Genomic DNA, 12,084 nt, shown 5'->3' on the forward strand with positions numbered 1-12,084 from the left:
ACAAAACAATACTATGTAACTTACTTGTCTCACACAAAAAAAGTCGACAACAAAATACATTACATCATAAGGTTTGCATTACACATTTCATTACATGCTCAGGGCAACATCAACCTTGAGGAATATCTATTAGACACGGGATAAAACATCAATACAGCAAGGAGGATAAATGAACAAGCTAAGGCAAACCGGTACTTCATCTCCTTTGCATGAAATTTGTTCTTCTGCGCTTGTAATTGCATTTCAAAATTAACAGATGCAACCTCCATTTTGGCCTTATATTCAGCAACTTCAATCTTGCATTTCAAAATTTCATTCGAGATTGTTGTTCCAATCTGCGCACGTTCAGTCTTCAAATTCTCGTGCCACTCAAACAATTTTGAAACCACTCGCTTACCATGTTGACAAATATCCATATCTACCCATTTGAAAAACCCACATCCACGGTTGTCAGCATTCTACACAATCAAATCAACATAAAATAAGATCTCTCACACAACTACTATGTACCATAAGCCACCAACACTATTTCTAGACAAAAATAGTCTATCTCACGTCAACCAAATCCTTCCTAGAGTTTCAAAGTGATTCAAAATATATTACAACCAATTTCATGAACAAACTAAACCTTAAACCATACTCAGCTAGCTTCAATCAAAATATAACACAAACTAAACCTCAAAATGACTCAAAATATATCACAACCAATTTCATTAATCAAATACCCAGCCAATTTCATTAATCAAATACCCAGCCAATCGAAAAAAATTAAGCAAATTTCCAGCTAAAATACCAAGCCAACCAAAAAAATTTCAGCAAATTTCGAGCTCATTTACCCAGCCAACCAAACAAATATCAGCAAATACCCAACTCATTTATCCAGCCAACGAACAAAAATTTCACCAAATACCCAGCTCATTTACCCGGCCAACCAAAAAAATTTCAGCAAATTTCGAGCTCATTTACCCAGCCAACCAAACAAATTTCAGCAAATACCCAGCTCATTTTCCCAGCCAACGAACAAAAATTTCAGCAAATACCCAGCTCATTTACCCAGCCAACCAAAAAAATTTCAGCAAATTTCCAGCTCATTTACCCAGCCAACCAAACAATTTTCAGCAAATACCCAGCTCATTTACCCAGCCAACCAACAAAAATTTCACCAAATTCCCATCTCAAATACCCAGCCAACCAAACCAAACAAATTTCAGCAAAATACTCCGCTCACATTTTTGGCTAAGCAAACAAAATTGTACCAAATACACAGCTAAAAACCGTAACCATCCCCAACATAATAAAAATGCCAAAATAAATCTTACCACGTAATTTGCACATGTATAAAACCTTTTACCGAAATTCGGTAGCGTGAATGCTGTTAAGATGCGTGATCTCCTCCCACATTTGCACATTGGATTGTTGGTTCCTGTTCCTGCGTCGATCACTTCACTGACTTCACTCTCGGCTTGATCCATAATGGGTATCAAATGGGTATAACCAAGTAGAATGATGAAATGGTCAGCACGAAGAAGAACAACAACAAACATGGGCCTGCCCGAAGAAGGAGAAAAATTTGGAAGAAAAGTGGAACGAAAAAAGAAGAAGATGATTTCGATTTAAATGGTGCAGAAGCAGGGCAACAAAGAAGCGACTTCAGGGGTAAAACGGGGCTTCCAATAATTCTTTCGCACGTGCGCGGCACGTGCGACCCCTTCCGTTAGGATTTCACAGAAAATCCTAACGGAAGGGCCAAAGTGAACGAAACTCAGACTTTGATACACGTAAGTGAGAGGTTTTGAACAATGGGGGGGTGTCTGCAAAAAGGGTGAAAGTATGGGGGGGGTAAGTGAAGTTACCCCTAATTATTATGTGTTTCACACAAAATAATAACCAACATATATATTTTAAAATATATATATATTGGCACTACAAAAATTCAATATATATGTGATGGATAGTCATTATAATGACTATCACATATACCATGCATGCATGACACTGGCCGGGGCTTGAATCATCTATGATTAAATGATTAGCATTATAAATTTATTGGTAAAGCATAGATATAAGTAAACTATTGTGCAATAGTTTAATTTGATAGTTATACTATTCAAATTAATATATCAATTATGTACTAGCTTGAGATCGACTTACTCCCAATGTTATTAAAAAATGAAACTGTGGTTTTTAGTATTAACATTCTAGAACATTAATACATATATATATAGAAATGCTTGGTGTTTTCTTAATTTTAATTTGTATATATTGCTTTTAAAAATTAAGTTGGTAAATTAAGAGCAATATATATATTTTTTTTACAAAATTTAAATATTAGTGACGTGCCACATATGGCACGTTACCAATGTGGCACGTTACCAATTTAGTAACGTGTCATATGTGGCACGTCACCCTTTGGTAATGTGCCACATGTGCCATGTCACCCGTTGGTAACGTGGCACATGTGCCACGTTACTAACGGGCCTCTGGAAGGCGCGCCAAACCTGCACGCCCTTCCCCTTCTTCTTCTTCCTCCTTTCTCTTTTTTCCCCCCCTCCTTTCTCTTTTCTTCTTCCTCCCTCCCGTGCGTAGTACACTCTCCGGCACTCTCTTCTCCTCCTGCGCATGCCAGGCCTCTCTCGCTCTCTCAATTCTCTCTGTGACTTCATCTGCTAGCACTCTCTCACACTTCGGCGGTCTCTCTCACACTCCGGCAGTCTCTACCTCTTCGGCACTCTCTCCCTCTTTGACGTGAATATATATATATATAGACAATGTTTTTAATTTTTTATTGTTTAAATTATATTAATGTTTACAATTTATATTTTTTGTTAAGTGTTATATATTAGTTTCAAATTTGGTTGCTAGTTTCATTTTTTTATATGCTAGGCCATTTTTTTCAAATTAGTTTTGAATTCATATTGTGTAAATGTTATAAAAAAACAAGAAAAAAAAAAAAAAAAAACTAACCTAGATTTATTTTGTTTAGGGTCCCCTAGCTACCAATTGTTCATTTAAATTTGGACTAGTCTTAATTTAGTTTAGGTTTTGCAAATTTAGCTTATGTAAGTGTAAGAAATATTTAATGTAACTTATAAAAAAAAAAAAAAAAAAAAAAACAAGTAAGATAGCTATATTTTTTAAATTTAGGGTCCCCTAGTTACCAAGTGCATTTAATTTGGACTAGTCTTCATTTAGATTATTAGGTTTTGCAAATTTAGCTTATGTAATTGTTAGAAAAATTTTAAAAACTTGTATTAAAAAAAAAAAAATATATAGATATATTTTTTTAATTTACAGTCCCCTAGCTACCAAGTGCGTTTAAGTTTATGATAATTAATATTTTTTTCCCAATTGCATCCTTACATTATGTACATGTAAATTAAAAAAAAAGGGAAAAGCAATTGTTTAAAAAAAAAAAAGGAACAAAAAAAAAACTAACCTACTTTTAATTATTCCATTTTAGGGTCTATATGGGCCATACCAATGCATGACATGTATGTGTTTAGGGTAATTCTTATATATTTGTTTCTGATTTATGTAGTAACGCTATGGACAAGAGTTGGATGATGAAGTCTAGGGGCACGAAGGAATACAGAGACGGGTGTAGATCGTTCGTGGACTTCGCAGTTCAGAATTGTACAACTCGAGATGGACTAATTGTTTGTCCGTGTAAGACGTGTTGCCTTAACAGGCGACACCTGCCTGGTTTAGTATACGACCACTTGATAGGGGGGAAATGAATGTGGCCCCAATACAAAGACTGGATTCATCACGGTGAGAGGCCTATACAAGCTTTTGTTGAAGGCTCTAAGTCGATTTGTCTGGCCACAGATGCAGGTGCAAGCACAGATCAAGGTGGCAATATTCACGCCATGTTGCATGATTTATTCGGCATGCATGATGTCATGGAAGAAAACAATGAGCCTCGAGTTGAGGTACAGGGTGCAGAAGAACATATTATGCATGACGAAGCCGATGGGACGTACGAAAATACGAGGAATTATTTAAAAAGGCATACAAGCCGCTTCATGATAAAACCAAACATAGCAAGCTGAGTGCTACTATATATCTGTATAATTTGAAGTGTATGGGTGGAGTGAGTAACACGATATTCTCGTGTTTCCTCGAGTTCATCAATCAGTTGCTGCTTGCAGATGATGGAGCTTTGTCAGTTAATACATACGAGGCCAAACGGTTTCTAAGGGACATGGGACTCGGGTATGAGAAGATCTCGACTTGTCGTAATGACTACATGTTGTTCTGGAAGGACAATAAAGAGTTAGATTCATGTGTTAAATGTGGAGAATCTAAGTAGAATGACAAAATTCATTTAGACGAAGATGGCCACTCCATATCGTCGAGTAAGAGACGTCTGGTGAAAGTGTTGCAATGGTTTCCAATCATACCACGACTACAGAGGCTGTTTATGTCGCAGCATACTGCACCTTATATGAGGTGGCATGCTGACAGCCGCATAAAGGATGGCGTATTGAGGCATTCGACCGACGGTGAAGCATGGAAGTCATTCGATACTTTATATCCGGATTTTGCATCAAACAGCAAGAATGTAAGACTTGGCCTAACCTTGGATGGATTTATTCCGTTTGGGAACATGAGCACATCCCACAGTACTTAGCCTGTGATGCTTATGAATTAACTTATTTAGGATTAACATTTAGATAATGATGATCGTGTGTAATGTAACATATAGGCACGGATGAAAGAGTTACTGGAAACTGACCCTGCAGAACTGGTAGATGGGCTCGAGGGGACGATTCGGTGGACACCGAATGATGCATACGCCCAGGCGCATGACAAGAAGCCTGAATATGCAGGTTGTGTTCGAGGGGTTAGTAAGAATATTCTATATGTGCACGGCAACATCCACTCCTATTATACACCGTCCCAAGCACGGTCACAAAACCCTGAAAGCTCGACGGTCTCGCGTGATGAACTTGAAAGAGCAATTGAAGCTGAAATGGAGCAACACAGGGCTCAGATGGCTGCACAATAGGAGCAGATGGATGCGATGTTGGCCCAGCAGAGGGAGTAGATTATTGCGGTGGTTACCGCACAGGTTACTGAGCAAATTGCTGCACAGATGGCGGCGTATGAGGCACAAGTTCGTGTGCTTGAGGGCTCGAGACATGTGAGCTTCGAGCTGGAGGTGACTAATATTAGGGCTCCGCACGACGCAGAGTCCCCGGCCTGTGTGATTTTGAGATCCTCAGTGGATAGCCGATCAGGTAACACTATATTCGTTTAGTTTCACTTTTAGTAACACTATTATTTTTTGAGATGACTATCATTTTAATGGTTAGTGATTTTGTTTGATAAACACACTTTGTTCGTACCTTTATGTGACACATGCATGTATATAACATAATTGCAATGTAATATGTGTAGATGACGTAAGAGTAGAAGTTGAGGACAACGATCATAATGAAAGCCAACATCAAACCCCGGCTGGATAGAAGTCTTGTTTGTCAAGACATTATACCCGCCATTCGGCAACCCTATATATATATATATATATATATATATATATATATATATATATATATATATGATATTAAATATGCAACATATAATAATCGAATTGCGTATATACTTATAATCAAAATACTTTACTTTGTTTTTCTTGGTTGGTTTGGTGGTGGCTGCCGGTTGGCGCTTTGCATATTTAATCTTACCACATTTGTTGAAGCTAGTTGAGTTGGCTGCTGCGTCATTTTGTTTTAATTCAATCTATTGAATAAACATACATATAGATGTATATGTGTGTGTGTAGGTAGTGTAGAAAAATTGATATTACCTAACAAAAAATATTGTGAGCCTTGGTTTCTTTATGAGTGGCTTAAAATTTGAAGGTGGGGAGTTCATACTTTGGAGAATATATATTTATATCTAATGTAAAAGTTCATACTTTGGAGTTCATACTTTGGGTTCTTATGCATTTTTCCAATATAAAAGTATATTCTTGTATTTAATTGGGTAGAAAAGTATATTAAACGTCTCATTGGATGGAGAAACTTAGAATTACTTTTTTATCCATGGAACCAGGTTGGTTCTTTGACAAACCTATTTCTAGGAGTTGAACATTTGTAACAGTTGCTCATTTTGTTTTCTTTGTTTCTTTCTCAGACATGTCACCCATCATTCTTTTAGATGGATAAGCATCTCCCATACCCCATGGGACATGAAATTATGACTTTAGCAACCATCCCATTCTAATGGGAGGTGGAGGTTCAATTTGGCCTAGAGGCTTGCTATAAGAGAGTTGGGTGATAATCATTGTCGTCTTTTGAAGCATCTCTTGTCCCCTTGTGTCCTAGAATATTATGTGTTATAATTATTTTTTTTCCTTCTTATTTTTGGTTCACAATATCATCAGTTTGCCTTTTTAGAGTATGATCACTTTACTTTGACGTTGCTAGCACTTAGGACTTGATAAGATTCTATCATGTTAATTTGCTGATTGATTGTTTGTTTTATCATTTGCAGTTAGAGCGGAGAAGTCGAGCGGTCATGATGGTGTTCCCTCGGATTCAGTTGGGGTTTATATTTTGAGTCATGTATTCACAAACAACTTAACTTGAGTATTTTGTATGTTTTGTTGATGTATATATAATGATATATTTGTTTATTAACAATGTTGATGTATGTATAGAGATAGTTTTAATTAGTTCGTAGATTACCTGTGATAGTTGACAGTTTTTGAGTTAGTTGGTGGATAATTGAGTCTTTGAGTTAGTTGGTGGATAATCTTGATGGATAGCATAGTATACATGTGTAACTCGTATACAAGGTGTGCATGGAGAAATTAAAAAAAAAAAATTCCAACTGAATTTGGTGACGTGTTAACATTGTGCCACGTCACCAAATGGTGACGTGTCATATTTCACACGTCACCTCATTGGTAATATGTTAACATTTAACACGTTACCCCAAGGGTAACGTGTCTAATATGACACGTTACCAAAGTGTTGACGTGTTATAGTTGACACGTTACTAATTTGGTGACGTGTCAAATTGACAAGTTACCGAAGATTTAGTAATGTGTCATACTGACACGTTACCTTGTGATAACATGTGAAAATATGACACGTCACCAAACACGTTACGTTACTTGTAGTAATGTGTCATATTCTAACACGTCACCAAAGTGTGACGTGTCAGAAATTGACACGTTCACCATAAAAAAAAAAAAAAAAAAAAAGGTTTAGTGACATGATTATTTGGGGCATTTTTGGCCAAAAAAATGTCCCTATTGATTTCGCAACGCTTGATTAGGGGCATTTGGGACACGTCGATTTTTATGGCGACTAGAATTTAAGTTTGAGACTTTTTTTACTAAAAAGTGTCTTGAAAAGGGGACATTTGGAACTAAGCGCCCCCTTTTTTAAAAAACGGGGCACTTAGTGGTGAAAAACGCCCCATTTTTAGAATGAGGGCGCTTCCTAGGCAAGCATTCTAAGTGCCCCCTTTTTAGAATGAAGGCGCTTGCCTAGGAAGCGCCCTCATTCTAAAAAGGGGGCGCTCAGGTGGGCAAGCGCCCCCTTTCATAAAATGAGGTGCTTGCGTGTACAGCGCCCCTATTTCTATATGGGAGAGCTTCCACACCACGAAGCCCCACCAATAATCAATATATGGAGAAAATGTTTTTCCCATGCAATCCATAGATATTTTTTATATTCTCCTTATATACAATATTGTATTGCGTATTTTCTCCGTAAATATTGGATTAATCCATAAATATTTTCTCCATTCATCAATCTCATACAATCTTACACATATCTCACAACACATATCTAATCCATGTATACAATCTCATATCTCATAAGACATCTAAATCCAAAATGATGATATCATAAATACAAAGTGTACCACATCTTAAAGAGTTAACAAAAATTTTACCATACATATGAAATAAAATATCCAAAACGATATCATAAACACAAAGTGTACCACCTCTTAAAAGAGTTCACAAAAATTGTATATTGCATATGAAATAAAATATATCAACGAGTTCGCTTAGCATTTGGCGTCAAATACATACCCAACCTAACAGGTCAAGTATATGTACGTCACTTAACGATTACTTGCAAATGATAAAACAAAAAAAAAATAAATAAATTACAAACCTATATCTAACTATTTTGAAAGTGCAAACCTATATATAACTAGAGTATATTACAAGCGACTAAGATATGAAGATCTATACATACTTTGTGATGATCCACGATGGTCGCCTTCTGCATGCTCATCTTCATTTGTTAATCCGTTCTCACCTATACATAAATAGATGCAAATGTATATTATGCAATGATATATATGTTCTTAAGTCAACTACAATGTGGAAGTAACATTTTTTAATCATGAAAATGTAAATATAACTAGTATAATTTAATTAAGGTTAATTAATTACCCGGTCGACTTGCAACTGATGATCTTGCTCTGACAACACCGGGACACTCGGGGTCATGTGGAGTACACATGATTACGTTGCTCGTTCTTTGGCTCACAAAATAATTTTCCATAAATTTCTAGACGTCGACATAGGCAGATGTTAACATGGCAATCTATTCGTTTTGTTTGGAAATCTGTTGCTCTTGTTCATTTATACGCTCAAGTAGTACAGGGACTTGTGCAGGTAAGGTTGATGATTTATTTGCATGTGTGCTGCCTTTGACTGGTAGAAGCCTAGGTCCCATTCCTCGTAAACGGCCAATGTATTCTGCATTCCCCATGACCTTGGCATAAGCGTCGTCAGTTGCCCAATTTATTGATCCCTATGTCAAGCTCGAGCTTACTGCAATGTCCTATTTCATAAGATTTATTTGAATTAAAGATACTGTACGGGGAGAGGGAAAATATTGAGGGGGAAGTACTAGGCGAGAGCTAAGGAATCATAGGCGAGCTTAATTTTTCTAGGGAAAATTAAGCTCGCGGGCTAACAAAAATAATTTCGGTGCACCTACTATCCAAGCGCCCTTATTTAAGTGCGCCTGGCTGGCAAGCGCCCCTAATTAAGGGTGCTTGCTAGCCAGGTACCCTTAATTAAGGGCGCTTACCATCCAGGCGCCACTAATTAAGGGCGCCTGGATAGCAGGCGTCCTGAATTAAGGGCGCTTGCCAGCCAGGGGCCCTTAATTAGGCGCGCTTGCCAGCCATGCGCACTTAATTAGGGGCGCCTAGCTGGCAGGCACCCCTAATTAAGGGCTCGTGGATGGTAGGCGTCCCGAATTAAGGGCGCTTGCCAACCAGGCACCCTTAATTAGGGGCGCTTGCTAGCCAGGCACACTTAATTAGGGGCGCCTAGTTGGCAGGCGCCCCTAATTGGGTGGCAAGTGCCCCTAACTAAGGACACTTAGATATCAGGCGTCCCGAATTAAGGGCGATTGCCAGCCAGGTGCACTTAATTAACTAAATTGGGGCATGCCCTTTTGGAATGTCGCGAATTAAGGGGACGTTTTTCTGCCCAGGCGTTGCTAATTTTATTTTGTGTCGTTTACACAATAAAAAGTCTCTACAAGGGTATGTTTTATTAAAGTGCCTCTATTCCAAGCGTTACTAAACCTTTTTTTTTTTTTTTTTTTTTGTAGTGGTTACTAAATCTCCAATAGTTACGACTAATTTTTTAATCCGCCAAACATATTACCAATGACACGTTAATGCTTTGTTACAAAAAAATAAAATTTTTATTGTGAATTGAGAACCATACCTTGTACTTTTGGTTGTTGCACTGAGTTATTCTTCATAGGAAATATAAATATCTCCTTGAGATAATTTACTCATGCCTAATAATTTTAGTTAAGTGGTTACTAAAAAGATTTTATTTTTTAATACAAGTATTGTGGATGATCATGTGATTGAGTACTCAAAGATTAAAGATGGATAAGGTGAATGTAAAATCAAAATACCTTATTCAATTATGAATATCTCAATTAGAGGTTTAAGTTGAGTAAATTATAATTAATAAGGCTTGCAAAGCTTTATTTTTAGGTCCCTTCCCTATTTCTATATAAGTTTTATTATTGTAAGACTTTTTTTTCTTTTTTTTCACCCTCTCATGTAGCCGTGCATGACATTGAGAATTCAAAACATCAAAATATTTTAGGGTTTACATTTTACATTATTTTTACATTCAAAATATCAAAATATTTTACATTCACAAGAAAAAAGATTCTCCCTTCATGTATGTTGAATTAAATTGTATACAATTGTTCTCCCTCCATGTCTCTCTCACATAAACAAATGTAACTAATACAATTAAGTTCTTCTAAGAATACATTGAGGATGAGCAGTGAAATCACAATTTTTACAGTAATAGAACCAAAGCTTTTCATCCCTTTTCTTTTTTCGCAAATTTGACAATAATATTCTCCAGAATTATCTTCAGCTGTATAAGTGAGATATAGGAGATGTGTGTCATATCTATGCCTAGCTACTAGTGGAAGAGTAGCACATTTAATGCACAAGCGGAACCCACAAGTGGTGTAATCAAATATTTGAGTGCCATAAGGTCTTTGACTATAAGCATTGCACTTTGATTGACCAAATTTACCAAGGAAGAGGTAGTGCTAGTGGCCTTTATGTTTAAAGGCTTCTGGAATTAAAATATACTGAGCATCAAATATTTCATTGTGACACGAATTCTTGACACATATGTAGTTGAAGCCACTTCGAGTTCGCTCGCAAGCATAACACTTGAACGATTGCACATTGTAATTTACATTATGTAGGCTGAGCAGGTGTCGGTGATGAAATGGTCGCATAACCTCTTGGGGTAGTTTAGTACATCTTATATGGGGGGAAAACTTGCACTGCGCACAGCCGTAAAACGGGGACAACACTATAAATTGCATGCACCCCTCACAATGCTTGACATCCAAAAGCTCTTCATTTTTAAGGATTAATTTATGTTGTGGATGACTCGAATGTTTGATCTCCTGAGGGGCAGCTTTTTCATCCTCTGTTAGATCGTTGCCCTCGACTAAATGAGTAGCATAGTCAACAAAATCACAGGCCTCACCCTCCTTCCTAATCCAATATCCACACCGTAAGTGGGCAATGTAGTCACAATTTTGATCATCACAATAGTAAGCTGCATACTTTATATCCACCTCTTCTTGACAAACCTCACACTTGTGCTTTTTGACTTGACTAAGAGAGAAGGTGTAAGTGAGGGAGTGACCATGTCCTCTAATTTTGATGGTGCCTAGAAATTTACCACAGTTAGAGTGAATCAGAAGTAGACAGTTATTACATAGACATGCAATGCCACTGCATTTTACACCACACACTTGGCAAGTGAACTCGATTGGATCTCGAGTGGGGATGAATGCGTGTGGGTTACATTTGTCAGCACTAATATTTTGCCAACGAGAAGCACATGTAACGTGGAGCCTATAATCACATGTATTACATTTGTAATAGAAGCGTCCACTGAAAACTTTACCGCAAGCACCACAACAATATTGAATCTCTGTTGGCGGTATGAGATAAAGGTTGTGGTTTGAGAAGTGCAGAAGGTGTGTTGTTTCGATGGGCAATTGTGCACATGGTTCATGAAGGAGGAAGGTGCAGTTGGGGAAGTAGCATTTGTAAAAGGTAATGTTGTTGTTACCTAACACTAACAAAGACGATACTGGTTCCTCGCACAATGAGCAAACTACTACTTTCTTCTCATCTCCATTCTTCTCCACCTCTTTCATGGATATCGAGTGATGTTTCTCGCTCAAATCATGTCTGGCCTCTATCCATATCTTGCGATTTGTTGTCTCGGGGCATGATTCATGAATGATAAAATCGCAATATTCCCCGCAATTGCAGCCGCGACTTCCCAATACTGACTTTCCGCACAGCCAGCAGTTTCTATAACTTTCCAGGTTATCTATGAGCTGCAAATGATGCCAAATCTCACCGGCCGCCATCTTACTCTCTGCTAATTAATACACAGTCACGGAGGCACAAAACGCAAAGGGTGGTTAGTTAGCATATATATATATCCTCTTGAAGACCGAAAAATTAAGATGGCATTTACGTAAATTTGACAAAGGAAAGATTAGTTCCAAGTAATACCTG

At 37.4% G+C, this 12,084-nt stretch overlaps 2 protein-coding genes across 2 annotated transcripts in view; both read right to left on the reverse strand.

Annotated features, from left to right (window-relative positions):
- Positions 1-12,084, reverse strand: part of LOC132179641 (uncharacterized) — a 129,801-nt gene that overhangs the window by 75,203 nt on the left and 42,514 nt on the right. The gene's annotated exons all lie outside the window — the stretch shown is intronic.
- Positions 10,581-11,933, reverse strand: LOC148586290 (uncharacterized). Its single transcript, XM_088515193.1, has one exon. The coding sequence runs from the start codon at positions 11,931-11,933 to the stop codon at positions 10,581-10,583; it is 1,353 nt and encodes a 450-aa protein (XP_088371319.1).

This window comes from Corylus avellana, chromosome 4 (assembly GCF_965113065.1).
Source record: "Corylus avellana chromosome 4, dhCorAvel1.hap1.2, whole genome shotgun sequence".
Lineage (NCBI taxonomy): Eukaryota > Viridiplantae > Streptophyta > Magnoliopsida > Fagales > Betulaceae > Corylus > Corylus avellana.

Coding starts and splice junctions, on each gene's coding strand:
- LOC148586290 (XM_088515193.1), bottom strand. CDS start 11,933: ATGGCGGCCGGTGAGATTTGGCATCATTTGCAGCTCATAGATAACCTG.